This window comes from Squalius cephalus (genome assembly GCF_949319135.1).
Source record: "Squalius cephalus genome assembly, chromosome: 21".
NCBI lineage: Eukaryota > Metazoa > Chordata > Actinopteri > Cypriniformes > Leuciscidae > Squalius > Squalius cephalus.
Genome location: NC_137142.1, coordinates 35655717 through 35673216, shown reverse-complemented (window position 1 = coordinate 35673216; position 17500 = coordinate 35655717). Strand labels below are relative to the sequence as shown.

Here is a 17500-nt window from a genome sequence, read left to right as displayed (position 1 = left end):
AGATATAAGTCCTCTATATGATGAAGTCCTCGCCCACACACACACGCACACACACACACACACACACACTCACACACACACACACTGGAGAATCATCACGACCCCTGAACTGACGGATCAATGTATTATATATTCAAATATTATAAGTTAAATTAAATATTCTGTTAGGATGTTGATTAATGACGATGTATGTCTGATGACTTCAATCATTATCTCTCTGTATTTGATCTGTTCCCTGATTTAGAAGCATTTTTAGTTTGTCTAATTGTTACATTTTTTTAAATATGGGAAAAGTATTTCTTGTTTCATCTAAATTATTTGTGTATGTGATTAATATGCTTTAAAAGATTATACTGTATGTGGATAATTGTTGTTGAACATATTTAATTGAAGCTGACAGTGATTTTGAAAACCTCAAATGTTCAACATTCACTAATCTTGATGATGTCAAAATAATGAATTGTTTAAATGGATGGGTTAATTATCTAACGCACTGACGAGCCGAAACATGCGTTATTTTGAGTGCGGATCACAGCTGTATTCTGAAGTTTACAATACATTCAACAGACATAATAATAATTTCAGAAATGTTGATCTAATAACTGCATTAGACTCTTTCAGAAACATTAAACATCTCACCGACTCCGAACGCTCCGAACACACCATTACCCAGAGTGCATCTGTTCATAATCACCGTGGACACACCATTACCCAGAGTGCATCTGTTCATAATCACCGTGGACACACCATTACCCAGAGTGCATCTGTTCATAATCACCCTGGACACACCATTACCCAGAGTGCATCTGTTCATAATCACCCTGGACACACCATTACCCAGAGTGCATCTGTTCATAATCACCCTGGACACACCATTACCCAGAGTGCATCTGTTCATAATCACCCTGGACACACCATTACCCAGAGTGCATCTGTTTGTAATCACCCTGGACACACCATTACCCAGAGTGCATCTGTTCATAATCACTGAACCAACGTCTCCTCGGCTTCAGACGGACATCTACTATAGTACGCTGCTGTATGAACTGTTGCTAGGGTGTTGCCAAGGCCATTACTGTGAACTGATGCCACTTGAGCTGATGACTGAAGTTCGCAACACTAACACTGATCTGAGATCTGAAGAAGAACACGGTTGTTCCCTTAAGCTGACGGACCTTTCTGTTAGTCAAAGCAAGCATGTCTGAGGAACTGCCCTCATCTCAGGAATGACTGTCTATATACAGTACCAGTCAAACGTTTGGAAACATTACTATTTTTAATGTTTTTGAAAGAAGTCTCTTATGCTCATCAAGCCTGCAGTTAAAACAAAAACTAAAAACAAAACTAAAAAAACAGTAATATTATGAAATATTATTGCAATTTAAAATAATGGTTCTCTTTTTTAATATACTTTAAAATTTAATTTATTTTTGTGATGCAAAGCTGAATTTTCATCAGCAAGTACTCCAGTCTTTGGTGTCTTATGATCCTTCAGAAATCATTCTAATATGATGATTTATGATCAATGTTGGAAACAGTTGTGCTGCTTAATATTTTTTTATAACCTGAGATACTTTTTTCAGGATTATTTGATGAATAAAAAGTTAAAAAGAACTGTATTTATTTAGAATAGAAATCTTTTGTAACAATATACACTACCGTTCAAAAGTTTGGGAACAATAACTATTTTTTTTTAAGAAATTAGTACTTTAATTCAACAAGGATGCGTTAAATTGATAAAAGGTGATGGTAACGATTTATATTGTTAGAAATGTTTTTATTTTGAATAAATGCTGTTTTTATGAATAAATGCTGTTAACGTTTTACTCATCAATGAATCCTGAAAAAAGTGTTCCAAAAAAATATATTAAACGGCACAACTGTTTCCATCATTGATAATAACTGAGTATCAAATCATCATATTAGAGTGATTTCTGAAGGATCATAAGACACCAAAGACTGGAGTACTTGCTGATGAAAATTCAGCTTTGCATCACAAAAATAAATTACATTTTAAAATATATTAAAAAAGAGAACCATTATTTTAAATTGTAATAATATTTCATAATATTACTGTTTTTTTTTTGTGTGTTTTTTTTTTTTTTTTAACTGCAGGCTTGATGAGCATAAGAGACTTCTTTCAAAAACATTAAAAATAGTAATGTTTCCAAACTTTTGACTGGTACTGTATATACAGGATATTGATCAGCAACATGGAAGATTAGATCACAGATGAAGGACTAGAAACAATAAAGCTAAACTTCACTAATGATGCTCTGTTGATGAAGAGCCTGAGAGGAACGTGTGTTTGAGTTATAGTGAATCAAAGAGAGGAAAGGCCTCAGAGAAGCTCTGAGGAACAGATCAACTTTCATCAGTGATGGAGATGATGATGAAGATGAAGATGATGATGATACAGATGTAAATAGATGTAAACCTTCGATAGACTAGTCAGAAGGATGAAGAGTGACTCAGGTTGAACATGAGCTGATGAAAACATCTCTAACTCTGAGTGTTGAACACTGTAGAGTAGCCTAGACAGGAACACTAGCGAGTGCCCTCGATCACACACACACACAGCTGTCAAACTACACAACACACAACTACACATCAGTCTGAGGTAATGAGGGATCTTACCTGTGACAGAGTCGCGAGCTCATCAGAGGCGAGCGTCCGACACGCGTTTAGTCCAGAACTCTACAGAACTCTACAGAACACGGGCGTCAGACACGCGTTTAGTCCAGAACTCTACAGAACACGGGCGTCAGACACGCGTTTAGTCCAGAACTCTACAGAACACGAGCGTCAGACACGCGTTTAGTCCAGAACTCTACAGAACACACGCGTTTAGTCCAGAACTCTACAGAACACACGCGTTTAGTCCAGAACTCTACAGAACACGGGCGTTTAGTCCAGAACTCTACAGAACACGGGCGTCACACACGCGTTTCACTTGCGGCTCGATCATCATCTCCCGCATCAGCGGCTGCTCGCGCGCATTTATAGAGGAGGCGTGGCTCTAGTCGCTATAGCCACGCCCACACAGGACAACAGTGGCTCGTTTGAGGGTCGATCTACGTAAAGAGAAATAGCGCTCTTTCTGTCCAAATAAATACCGCTGCTTTTATAGAAATTAATATCCAGTGTATCTATATAATTCATTTCCATCCCGCTTTTTAGTTTAACGATTCACTCCAAACAAATGCCACACTGTCAGTGTCACTGTTCACACAGTATTAAAAAATAAATAAATAAATTGAATTAGCGTTAAATGACAAGAACGAAACGTCACTGTCTGTATTAAGTGGTGACGTCAGCTTTTTGAAAGCTATTGTTTAAAAGCATTTCCTCATATATATATAAATGATTTGTTTCTTTTCCATCCCATATCAATAGGCCTATATAAATTCCTCCTAGCTGTACAACTACATGTACCTTCCTCTTAATAAAGTTTACCATTTTCCAACACATTAGGACTCAATAATACAATTTTATGTTTTCAAAAGAGTCCTGTTTCTTTTATTTTCCTTTTGATGGTTTTTGTCCATCATGGGAACAAAGTGCAACTTTTACTGTTACTTTCTCCTCACAGTCTCTTCATATTGTCAGAGAAGAACCAATAAAGCTTTTTAAAAATGAAATTTGAAATGAGTTGTTAATTTGGTATTTTATTGTTTTGTTTAACTACATTTTAAAACATGAAAACTGTTTTAAATGTTCCATTTTTATGTTTGGATTGATAAATCATTCCTGCTCTTCATCTTCTCTGAAGTGTCATTGGCATGTCAGGTGAAAATGGGTTTATTGTTATTTGTCTCCAACATATTCAAAAACTTGAGCTCATTTATGAGCAGATGTGAGTATATGCTGGTCTAACTGTTTGAAACAATGCATCTTAAATTCCTAATGTTAAACTTTGATTAAAAAAAAAAACTTTTATAGCATTTTTATTGTACTACTGTTAGTTGTGTTGTGACCTATTACAGTTTTTCCACATGTTCAGAACTCTTCAGTCCGCATTACCAACAGTTAATCTCACCTCCAAAACTCACTCAGACCAACAAAACAATGTCTCAAAATAAGCTCGTTCCACCATAACACTCAACAGTTCTCGTTCAGAAAACATACATGTCACTCATAATAACACACTGACCTATAAAACACTAACAACAGGAGCATTACATGAATCCATATGAATACATGATTTGATGAGCTGCTGTGATCCAGGCTCTCCACTAGATGGAGACACAATCAAGTGAAGGAGTCATCAATACTTCATAGAGTTTACAACTGAGAAAAAACAGTAAGAGACAGAATTGCTGGTTTATAAGCAATTAAATATGAAATTGCTGTCAGTGAGCAACAAAACCAAACAGACAAACATACATGGCCTTTGGTTCGAAGTGTGCAAAATAAAACAAAGGTCCAAATAGTCCTCTCCCTGGTCAACTAGTCCTCTTCCTGGTCAAACTAGTCCTCTCCCTGGTCCAACTAGTCCTCTTTCTCACCCATCTAGTCCTCTTCCTGGTCCAACTAGTCCTCTCCTGGTCCAACTAGTCCTCTTCCTGGTCCAACTAGTCCTCTCCCTGGTCAACTAGTCCTCTCCCTGGTCAACTAGTCCTCTTCCTGGTCCAACTAGTCCTCTTCCTGGTCCAACTAGTCCTCTTCCTGGTCCAACTAGTCCTCTCCCTGGTCAACTAGTCCTCTTCCTGGTCAAACTAGTCCTCTTCCTGGTCCTGGATTTATATAGACACATTTCACATTTCATACACTATGGCAATTCAAAGTGTTTTACAGAAAGGAATTAAAATAATCATAAAATAAAAGCAAGAAAAAAAAATATATATATACAGTTATAAAATAGATATAAGGATGTTACAGTTATAAAAGGAAAGAGACATAAAGATGATACATAGATAAACTCATCTGGCAAAACACTGGTGTATCATATTTTTCACAGCTGCTTGTTTTACTGTGAGATTTTCTGTGTCTACAACTAGTCATCTTCCTGGTCCAACTAGTCCTCTTCATAGTCTAACTAGTCCTCTTCCTGGTCTAACTATACCTGGTCCAAGTAGTCCACTTCATAGTCTAACTAGTCCTCTTCCTAGTCCAACTAGTCCTCTTCATGGTCTAACTAGTCCTCTACCTGGTCTAACTAGTCCTCTACCTGGTCCAACTAGTCTTCTACATAGTCTAACTAGTCCTCTACCTTGTCCAACTAGTCCTCTTCATGGTCTAACCTCTACCTGGTCCAAGTAGTCCTCTAACTAGTCCAACTAGTCCTCTTCATGGTCTAACTAGTCCTCTACCTAGTCCAACTAGTCCTCTTCATGGTCTAACTAGTCATGTTCCTGGTCCAACTAGTCCTCTTCATGGTAGTCCTCTTCATGGTCTAGTCCAACTAGTCCTCTTCATAGTCTAACTAGTCCTCTACCTGGTCTAACTAGTCCTCTCCCTGGTCCAACTAGTCTTATAACTTATTATTAATGTTACTATTGTTATTCATTTATTTTAATAATAATAATTATTATTCTTATTATTTGTTATTATCATTATTATTCTTATTATTGTGTGTATTGAGGTCCGATGAGGATGCGCGCCCCCTGTAGGTCAGATTGCGCACGCGCGTGTGCAGAAGCTCCGCCCAGAGACTCATGTGCTCCGGAGAATCAGACCGAGTCCGTTCAGAGTCTCAGCGCCGCGGCAGAGAGATAGACTGAGACTCAGAGACTCAGAGAGAGAGAGAGAGCAGTGTGTGCTTGAGCTGAGGGATGATGGCGGCAGCGCTGGAGAGAGGAGGGCTTCGGGCCGCTTTCCTGAACCCGGCCAGCGGTGGAGGAGGAGCGGCTCTCCCTGCAGCGGCTCCGGGGGCTCCGGGGGGTCCAGCGCCCGGCGCGGGGCTCTCAGGGTCCGGGCTCTCCGGGGCCATGCCCGTGTCCATGAACCTCTTCGCCACCTGGGACATCGACCGCTCCTCTCCGAGCTGCGTGCCCCGGTACGAGCTGTGTGTGTGTGTGTGTGTGTGTGTGTGTGTGTGTGAGAGAGAGAGAGCGTGAGCTGTTTGTTTGTTTGTTTACTGATGTCCTGCATCACTGCTGGTCGCGGTTACTGATGTGAGTGAAGTTTGACAGTATGACATCATGTCTACCACAGCACACTGGAACAGTGTTGATCATATAAACAGTGATTTTAACACATATGGCACTGGAGATCATATTCGTGCAGTCTAATATTTACATGTGAAAGTCAAATCATCATTCTGTCATCATTTACTCGCCTTCATATGGAATCCCATGTTTTGCTAAATCTTAATTATGACATAAAAAAATCAAAATAACAAAAGTCAAAATTATGAGATAAGGTCGAAATTGTGACATAAAAAGTCCTAATTATGAGATAAGAAGTTAAAAGTATGAGATGGAAGTTGAAATCATGACTTTTTATGTCATAATTACATTTTTAGTTTTATGCCATAATTTCGATTTGTGTCATAATTAAGATTTACCAACGCATGATTGTTTTCCTGATGTGGCGTACATGCTCTTCCACACCCTCATGCCGTTCAAACCTGTCAAACACAAAAGATGTTTTGAAATGTCTCAGTGCTTTTCCCCCTATAGCAGGGTTCACCAATCTCGGTCCTGGAGGGCCGCTGTCCTGCAGAGTTCAGCTCCAACACCTGTTTGAAAGTGTCTAGTATGCCTAGTGAGACCTTGATTAGCTGGTTCAGGTGTGTTTAATTGGGGTTGGAGCTAAACTCTGCAGGACAGCGGCTCTCCAGGACCGAGATTGGTGAACCCTGCCCTATAGCATTGAACTCAATGGGGTCCAAAATGTGTTTTGCTCCGGATATCTAGTGTGTGTCCCACAGAAGACAGGCGTCAGGTCTGACAGTGAGTGTGTGTGTCCCACAGAAGACAGGCGTCAGGTCTGACAGTGAGTGTGTGTGTCCCACAGAAGACAGGCGTCAGGTCTGACAGTGAGTGTGTGTCTGGAGAACGACTGTAGAGAAGATCACGGTTCATGAGCTTCGGTTAGCGTTGTGTCGTGTGTTTGTGTGCATCTGTGTGTGTTTGTCTTGAACAGCTTCTCACGACTGATGAGTTCTCACACACACACACACACACACACACACACACACACACACACACACACACACACACACACACACACACACACACACACACTCCTGCAGCTCAGGAGATTTAGAAGGTGCTCTGGATGAAGCGTCTGCTGGTGTGTGTGTTCGTCGTTGCTCTGGATGAAGCGTCTGCTGGTGTGTGTGTTCGTCGTTGCTCTGGATGAAGCGTCTGCTGGTGTGTGTGTTCGTCGTTGCTCTGGATGAAGCGTCTGCTGGTGTGTGTGTTCGTCGTTGCTCTGGATGAAGCGTCTGCTGGTGTGTGTGTTCGTCGTTGCTCTGGATGAAGCGTCTGCTGGTGTGTGTGTTCGTCGTTGCTCTGGATGAAGCGTCTGCTGGTGTGTGTGTTCGTCGTTGCTCTGGATGAAGCGTCTGCTGGTGTGTGTGTTCGTCGTTGCTCGATCCGCATCACTGGATTGACTCAGTTCTTGTGTTTCCCGTTTCCTCCTGGATCCGACTCTCCCTGAGGAATTCCTGAATGTTTTCTTTCACCCCCGTCATGATAGTGGGTTGACGAAGCACAGGCAGTGTGAGACTCTTCCCATCACTCTCTCTCTCTCTCTCTCTCTGTGTGTGTGTGTGTGTGTGTGTTTCTTTGCACAGAAACACTGATGGATTATAAAAACTGAGCAGAAACTGACTGAGCTCCAGATGTGCGGCTCCATTACTCAGAGCTGACCCAGATGTGTCTCTGAGCAGAGTAATCCCTGTGTGTGTGTGTGTGTGTGTGTGTGTGAGAGAGTGTATCTGTGTTTGTGTAAGTGTGTGTGTGTGTGTGTATGTGTGTGTATGTGTGTGATAGTGTATCTGTGTTTGTGTAAGTGTGTGTGTGTGTGTGTGTGTGAGAGAGTGAATGAATGTGTGTGTATCTGTGTCTGTGTCTGTGTGAGTGTGTGTGAGTGTGTGTGAGTGTGAGTGTGTGTGAGTGTGTGTGTGTGTGTGTGTGTGTGTGTGTGTGTGTGTGTGTGTGTGTGTGTGTGTGTGAGAGTGAATGAATGTGTGTGTATCTGTGTAAGTATGTGAGTGTGTGTGAGTGTATGAATGAATGTGTGTGTATCTGTACCTGTGTGAGTGTGTGTGTGTGTGTGTGTGTGTGTGTGTGTGTGAGTGTGAGTGTGTGTGTGTGTGTGTGTGTGAGTGTGTGTGAGTGTGTGTGAGTGTGTGTGAGAGTGTGTGAGAGTGTGTGTGAGTGTGTGTGTGTGTGAGTGAGTGTGTGTGAGTGTGTGTGAGAGTGTGTGTGAGTGTGTGTGAGTGTGAGTGAGTGTGAGTGTGAGTGAGTGTGAGTGAGTGTGTGTGAGTGTGTGTGAGAGTGTGTGAGAGTGTGTGTGAGTGTGTGTGAGTGTGAGTGTGAGTGTGAGTGTGAGTGTGTGTGTGTGTGTGTGTAAGTGTGTGTGAGGCCGATCAGATGCTCCCGCTAATCTCAGAGCTCGAGCATCATCTGTGTGTTCATGTTCAGGCTGAGAGTGATCAGTGGATTACACATGATGATATTGGTGTTATTAAATGGCCTTAGAAGAAAACCTTCCCTTTAGTTATGAACATCATTAATGTAATGTATATTAAAACATGTTCGTCATAGAAGAGTTTGTGAATAAATGAACAGGTTATTATCCGGCTCACAGGACGTGATGTAACGAGGCGATATGAAGTGTGTGTTTAATATTTCAGAATGAGTGAATGAAGGCCAGTGTGTGAATCACTCCAGCAGAACAAGAGCATTCAGATCATTGAGTGTGTGTGTGTGTGTGTGTGTGTGTGTGTGTGTGTGTGTGTGTGTGTGTGTGTGTACACTCAATATTTAGTAATATTACTAATATGGCTGACAGATAAGGTCTGAATAGTGACACTATAGTTTGCATCATTGATTGTTATTTCCCTGTTATCCCAGTAAAGCTTCTCTGAAACGATCTGTATTATATAAAGCGCTGTAGAAATAAAGCTCGACACACACACACACTCTCACACACACACACACACACACACACACACACACGACCCGGAACTGGAGTGTGTTTCCTGTACTCGCTGCTCGTCACGTCATAACCAGTGCGGCTGAACGACCACAGTCGGACTGATCCTGGATCTGTGTTACCCGTAGGCCGTATATAAACTGGACACAGCGACCCCACAGGATTCAGCGGAGAACAGTGCAGTCAGCGGATTAGCTCAAATCTAATCAGAGGATTCACATTGTGTTGCGAATCATTTTCCTCTGCGATATCCGTGTGTTCTTCTCAGCGTAACGAGGAACTAATGACGGCTTGATTCACGCAGACAGGGATGTGTGTCTATAAGTCATTGTTTAAGCTGTTTTTCATGATTTATAATATTCGAAAGCATTATTTTGCTTTACAAACACAAAACATTATATAAATGACATCCGCTCAGACGAGAGGCATAAAGCATTGATGCTTTTTATCATGCGTTCTCTGGGAATCGACCCGTGTCCATGGCGTTGCGAGCTCGAGGAACGGCAGTGTGTTGCAGACAGACTCTTCACCACATATACACTATATTGCCAAAAGTTTTGCGACATCTGGCTTTACATGCACATGAACTTTAATGACATCCCATTCCTGATCCGGAGGGTTTAATATGGAATTTCACTGGAACTAAGAGGCCGAGCCCCACCATCACCCCCCTCCGCCAAACAACCCCACACCATCACCCCCCCGCCAAACATCCCCACACCATCACCCCCCCGCCAAACATCCCCACACCATCACCCCCCCGCCAAACAACCCCACACCATCACCCCCCCTCCACCAAACAACCCCACACCATCACCCCCCTCCGCCAAACAACCCCACACCATCACCCCCCTCCGCCAAACAACCCCACACCATCACCCCCCCGCCAAACATCCCCACACCATCACCCCCCCGCCAAACATCCCCACACCATCACCCCCCCGCCAAACAACCCCACACCATCACCCCCCCTCCACCAAACAACCCCACACCATCACCCCCCTCCGCCAAACAACCCCACACCATCACCCCCCTCCGCCAAACAACCCCACACCATCACCCCCCCACCAAACATCCCCACACCATCACCCCCCCTCCGCCAAACAACCCCACACCATCACCCCCCCCCGCCAAACAACCCCACACCATCACCCCCCTCCGCCAAACAACCCCACACCATCACCCCCCCACCAAACATCCCCACACCATCACCCCCCCGCCAAACAACCCCACACCATCACCCCCCCCCGCCAAACAACCCCACACCATCACCCCCCCACCAAACATCCTCACACCATCACCCCCCCCGCCAAACATCACCACACCATCACCCCCCCTCCGCCAAACAACCCCACACCATCACCCCCTCACCAAACATCCCCACACCATCACCCCCCCGCCAAACATCCCCACACCATCACCCCCCCCCGCCAAACAACCCCACACCATCACCCCCCCGCCAAACATCCCCACACCATCACCCCCCCTCCGCCAAACAACCCCACACCATCACCCCCCCACCAAACATCCCCACACCATCACCCCCCCGCCAAACATCCCCACACCATCACCCCCCCCGCCAAACAACCCCACACCATCACCCCCCCGCCAAACAACCCCACACCATCACCCCCCCCGCCAAACAACCCTACACCATCACCCCCCCACCAAACATCCTCACACCATCACCCCCCCCGCCAAACATCACCACACCATCACCCCCCCTCCGCCAAACAACCCCACACCATCACCCCCCCACCAAACATCCCCACACCATCACCCCCCCTCCGCCAAACAACCCCACACCATCACCCCCCCACCAAACATCCCCACACCATCACCCCCCCGCCAAACAACCCCACACCATCACCCCCCCCCGCCAAACAACCCCACACCATCACCCCCCCACCAAACATCCTCACACCATCACCCCCCCCGCCAAACATCACCACACCATCACCCCCCTCCGCCAAACAACCCCACACCATCACCCCCCCACCAAACATCCCCACACCATCACCCCCCCTCCGCCAAACAACCCCACACCATCACCCCCCCACCAAACATCCCCACACCATCACCCCCCCGCCAAACAACCCCACACCATCACCCCCCCCCGCCAAACAACCCCACACCATCACCCCCCCACCAAACATCCTCACACCATCACCCCCCCCGCCAAACATCACCACACCATCACCCCCCCTCCGCCAAACAACCCCACACCATCACCCCCTCACCAAACATCCCCACACCATCACCCCCCCGCCAAACATCCCCACACCATCACCCCCCCCGCCAAACAACCCCACACCATCACCCCCCCGCCAAACATCCCCACACCATCACCCCCCCTCCGCCAAACAACCCCACACCATCACCCCCCCACCAAACATCCCCACACCATCACCCCCCCGCCAAACATCCCCACACCATCACCCCCCCCGCCAAACAACCCCACACCATCACCCCCCCGCCAAACAACCCCACACCATCACCCCCCGCCAAACATCACCACACCATCACCCCTCCGCCAAACAACCCCACACCATCACCCCCCCGCCAAACATCCCCACACCATCACCCCCGCCAAACATCCCCACACCATCAACCCCCGCCAAACATCCCCACACAATCACCCCCCGCCAAACATCCCCACACCATCACCCCCCCTCCGCCAAACATCCCCACACCATCACCCCCCCACCAAACAACCCCACACCATCACCCCCCGCCAAACATCACCACACCATCACCCCTCCGCCAAACAAACCCACACCATCACCCCCCCCGCCAAACAGCACCACACCATCACCCCCCCTCCGCCAAACAACCCCACACCATCACCCCCCCACCAAACATCCCCACACCATCACCCCCCCCACCAAACATCCCCACACCATCACTCCCCGCCAAACAACCCCACACCATCACCCCTCCGCCAAACATCCCCACACCATCACCCCCCGCCAAACATCCCCACACCATCACCCCCCGCCACCAAACAACCCCACACCATCACCCCCCGCCAAACATCCCCACACCATCACCCCCCCACCAAACAACCCCACACCATCACCCCTCCGCCAAACATCCCCACACCATCACCCCCCCGCCAAACATCACCACACCATCACCCCCCCGCCACCAAACAATCCCACACCATCACCCCCCCACCAAACAACCCCACACCATCACCCCCCCTCCACCAAACATCCCCACACCATTACCCCCCCGCCAAACATCCCCACACCATCACCCCCCCCACCAAACAACCCCACACCATCACCCCCCCGCCAAACATCCCCACACCATCACCCCCCGCCAAACATCCGCACACCATCACCCCCGCCAAACATCCCCACACCATCACCCCCCCTCCACCAAACAACCCCACACCATCACCCCCCCTCCGCCAAACAACCCCACACCATCACCCCCCCTCCGCCAAACATCCCCACACCATCACTCCTCGCCAAACATCCCCACACCATCACCCCCCTCCACCAAACAACCCCACACCATCACCCCCCCTCCGCCAAACATCCCCACACCATCACTCCCCGCCAAACATCCCCACACCATCACCCCCCCTCCACCAAACAACCCCACACCATCACCCCCCCTCCACCAAACATCCCACACCATCACCCCCCCTCCACCAAACAACCCCACACCATCACCCCCCCCTCCACCAAACAACCCCACACCATCACCCCCCCTCCACCAAACATCCCCCCAAACAACCCCACACCATCACCCCCCCGCCAAACATCCCCACACCATCACCCCCCGCCAAACATCCCCACACCATCACCCCCCCTCCACCAAACAACCCCACACCATCACCCCCCGCCAAACAACCACACACCATCACCCCCCGCCAAACATCACCACACCATCACCCCTCCGCCAAACAACCCCACACCATCACCCCCCCGCCAAACATCACCACACCATCACCCCCCCTCCGCCAAACAACCCCACACCATCACCCCCCCACCAAACATCCCCACACCATCACCCCCCCCACCAAACATCCCCACACCATCACTCCCCGCCAAACAACCCCACACCATCACCCCCCTCCGCCAAACAACCCCACACCATCACCTCCCCACCAAACATCCCCACACCATCACCCCCCCGCCAAACATCCCCACACCATCACCCCCCCGCCAAACAACCCCACACCATCACCCCCCGCCAAACATCCCCACACCATCACTCCCCGCCAAACAACCACACACCATCACCCCCCCTCCGCCAAACAACCACACACCATCACCCCCCCGCCAAACATCCCCACACCATCACCCCCCCGCCAAACATCACCACACCATCACCCCCCCGCCAAACAACCCCACACCATCACCCCCCGCCAAACATCACCACACCATCACCCCTCCGCCAAACAACCCCACACCATCACCCCCCCACCAAACAACCCCACACCATCACCCCCCCACCAAACATCCCCACACCATCACCCCCCCGCCAAACATCCCCACACCATCACCCCCCCGCCAAACATCACCACACCATCACCCCCCCGCCAAACAACCCCACACCATCACCCCCCGCCAAACATCCCCACACCATCACTCCCCGCCAAACAACCACACACCATCACCCCCCCTCCGCCAAACAACCACACACCATCACCCCCCCGCCAAACATCCCCACACCATCACCCCCCCGCCAAACATCACCACACCATCACCCCCCCGCCAAACAACCCCACACCATCACCCCCCCGCCAAACAACCCCACACCATCACACCCCCACCAAACATCCCCACACCATCACCCCCCCCCACCAAACATCCCCACACCATCACTCCCCCGCCAAACAACCCCACACCATCACCCCCCCTCCGCCAAACAACCCCACACCATCACCCCCCCACCAAACATCCCCACACCATCACCCCCCCACCAAACATCCCCACACCATCACCCCCCCACCAAACATCCCCACACCATCAGCCTCCCCACCAAACATCCCCACACCATCACCCCCCGCCAAACAACCCCACACCATCACCCCCCCTCCACCAAACAACCCCACACCATCACCCCCCCTCCACCAAACAACCCCAGACCATCACCCCCCCGCCACCAAACTTTACACTTGGCACAATGCGGTCAGGCAAGTACTGTTGTCCTGGCAACCGCCAAACCCAGATTGACCATCGGATTGCCAGACAGAGAAGTGTGATTGTAAAGTGAAATGTGTGTAGAAGCGTCTGTATGCCTACTTTTGGCAATACAGTGTGTGTGTTGTGTGCGGTACGTGAGCTTCTAATCTGATGCACTAAATCCTGGTGTGCTGTAAACAAACCCGCCGTAAGCTGCTTGTAAGCGGCAGACACAGTAAAGCCGGTGTAAACTCACCGTGTCAGCGACTCTAACTCTGACTGACCGCTGATGGAGGAACCGGTACCAGTGTGTGTGTGTGTGTGTGTGTGTGTGTGTATGTATGTGTGTGTGAGTCCAGAAGTTTCCCATCCGTTCAGGAATCACACAGTCGTGTTTATTTTGGCTTGTTTTTATCTGAAGCGTGTTCCTGCTCCAGAATGTTTATGGGATCGTGGCGTCGGAAGAGTTTGGATGCGTCTCTCTTCTCTCTCTCTTCCTCTCAGTTTTTCTCTCTCAGGAAAAAGTTTTTCATTTGTTTTTGAACTGTTTTAGGCTAAAGCCATTATTTATCAAACCAGAGGAGTGGTGTCAGACCCTGGGGGATGTTTTTATGCCTATGTTTTTTTTATTTATGGCCCTAAATACAGCAGGAAACTAAAAGAAGTTCATGTTTTATAAAGACATTTATTTGGGCAGGCTAAAAGGAAAAGATTGTCCCAAAAAGGAAAAGATTTCAAAAACAGAGTCTCAAGATGTGAAATAACATCTTAGAAACGCAAACAAAAAAAAAGAAAAAAGAAAAAAGAAAGGTTTTCCCTCTTTTTCCCTTTTTCTTTCCTTTCCTTTACAATCAAACTTCACTCATGCATAAATTTGAAGACAGCCATCAGAGTCAACATCGCAAATACATTTACATCTGGAAATACAAGTCATTAACCAACATGTAACAGCGAAACTCTATACGGGATTTTATTAACCCCTTTAACACTGCAAACGCATCAGCTGATCCACCATCATTCAGTATGTTGCGCTCCTTCTAGCTGCTTTTTTTAAAATCTTTTTACTAAAAATGTTATATCTTTAACATTATATCTATAATAATAATATTATATATTCTCTCTCTCTCTCTCTCTCTCTCTCTCTCTCTCTCTCTCTCTCTCTCTCTCTCTCTCTCTCTCCTGTGCTTGTTGTTTCAGCAGGCCATTTATTTCAAGGACAAAACATCTGCGCTCAGAGCAAATCTTGCGAGCGAAAGCTTCTTCAGGCGTGCAGCGACGTCTCATTCACTCAGGGACATTAAAGTCGACATAAAACAGAAGTTTCTCCTCTATTGGGCCGTATATCCGAGTGAAACGTTTCTGGAACAAGAACAGATGTGGGCGGGGCTTGATTGTGTCCGTGGGGAGATTGGATGTTTGGATGGTTGTGGTTTGCTATTGGCTTATCTCATGTGAGTGACAGGTTAAAGCCCCGCCCTCGTCATCAGAGAAGAGAAGAGATGCTGCAAGAGGAACTTATTCTGATTCAAGATTACTAACACAATAATGATGATGTGCACCTATAAATCATTTAGAATAAACACTGCAATATTACATAAATAAAACAAGAATTGTTCATTTTGGTTTGATGGGGACTTTAAGAGTTCACACTCACAGATCTTGTGATTTCTTTCACTGATTTAAAGCCACAAACGGCATCCGTGTTCTTCAGAGAACATCTATAGATCTTTGGCTTGTTTTATTGACACTGAAGTGAAACAAGAGCAGTTTCTTCTCGCTGAGCTTTGACTTTCTCTTCTTTTATTGATTGTTTTGTGTCCAGCTTTTTCTTCTTCTGTCTGTTTTCTGTTAACAGAAATCTCCTGACTAAGAGTTTTTAGCACAGAAACACTGTTTACTTTCTCCTCTTTCACACTCGTTACATGTTTTACTCTTCTCTTGAGTTGAGCAGTAACAGTGTTGAGGAACGGACGATGATCTCTCTCGATCACGCGTGTGCTGATGTTCATCTGTCTGACGACTTCAGAAACTGCAGGATTTGTTTGACGTTAGTTTTCTGAAAGTTACAGGATATTTTCATGCTACAACCAACAGTCAAATTTAAAGGTGTCATATTATGCCCCATTTCACCAGATGTAATATAAATCTATGGTGTCCCCAGAATGTGTCTGTGAAATTTCAGCTCAAAATACCAGATCATTTATTAGAGCTTGTCAAATTTGCCCCTTTTTGGGTCTGAGCAGAAACGCACCGCTTTTGTGTGTGTCCCTTTAAATGCAAATGAGCTTTAGCTCCGCCTCCATTCAGAAGAGGGCGGAGTCTTTACACGAGCTTCAGAAACTCCGGCAATAACAGAACAGGCCAATCTCCCTCATCCAGAATCCCAGAATAACCAGTAGCGAGTGCAGCCTTACGGAGAGACTCAGGAAGAGCTTCTGAATGTTAGTGGAGACATTTCTGTAGTTGTTGTGGAGTTACACTGATCATCTCATCATCATGTTTCACTTCTCCACAAGTGTCCACAGTTCCTGAGGTCTTTATAAGACAGCGGTGACATGTTCTGGTCAATAGTGTTCAGTGCTCGTCTGAGCTCAACCACAGAACAGCTTCAGGCTCTGCTGGATCTTCATCAGTGCGTTAGAACTGGTCTCTGTTGGCGCGTGTGGAACCAAATGTCGGCTGGTGTGTGTAAACGTGCAGATTAAGGGCCGGTAATATAATATTATAATCAGATCCTCTTCATACGTCAGAAGGAGAGCGAAATCTGATCGGCTGATTTTGACATGCTGGCAGAGAAAGGCTTGCAGACACGAGTGTGTTTCTGCTCTTCTCTTGTGTTCGACTCTTTCAGGACCGGCTCGGATCCGCTCACGTGTCTCGGGTTATTCACGCTCTCTGAAACACACAGTCTGATCATCACACGCTCTGCTGGACTCTTTCAGATCTTCTGAATATCCGGAGGATTTCCACTGTGTTCGCTCGGGGCATGTTGTCACAGAGTTGTCAGAGTTCTTATTTTATTTATTTTTTAATGACAAACAACAAAACACAAAGTAAATCATAAAATGGCTAGTATGTCAAAGATAACATCCAGAAATTTTAAGGCATTATTTTAACCTAACCTTTACCTGACATGATCATATTCTCCATTAATGATCGTATGAAAGCGTGTTTTGATCTGATTTTAATGCTTACAGTCTGTGATGTGGATCTGTGTGTCTGGGATTGTAGGACGCGGCATATAAATC

General features: G+C 47.0%; 2 protein-coding genes across 2 annotated transcripts in view; one reads left to right on the top strand and one right to left on the bottom strand.

The window, feature by feature from the left end:
• The window catches only part of lbh (LBH regulator of WNT signaling pathway), a 20495-nt gene extending 17499 nt beyond the window's left edge, over nucleotides 1-2996 (bottom strand). The window contains exon 1 of the mRNA XM_079854849.1: nucleotides 2638-2996. The gene's annotated coding sequence lies outside the window, so the exon portion shown is untranslated. The remainder of the gene's footprint in view (nucleotides 1-2637) is intronic.
• Nucleotides 2997-5677: 2681 nt separating this feature from the next.
• The window catches only part of LOC307148890 (phosphofurin acidic cluster sorting protein 2), a 43776-nt gene continuing 31953 nt past the window's right edge, over nucleotides 5678-17500 (top strand). The window contains exon 1 of the mRNA XM_079854817.1: nucleotides 5678-5998. Coding sequence (XP_079710943.1) covers nucleotides 5775-5998 — 224 coding nt within the window. The 5' untranslated portion in view covers nucleotides 5678-5774. The remainder of the gene's footprint in view (nucleotides 5999-17500) is intronic.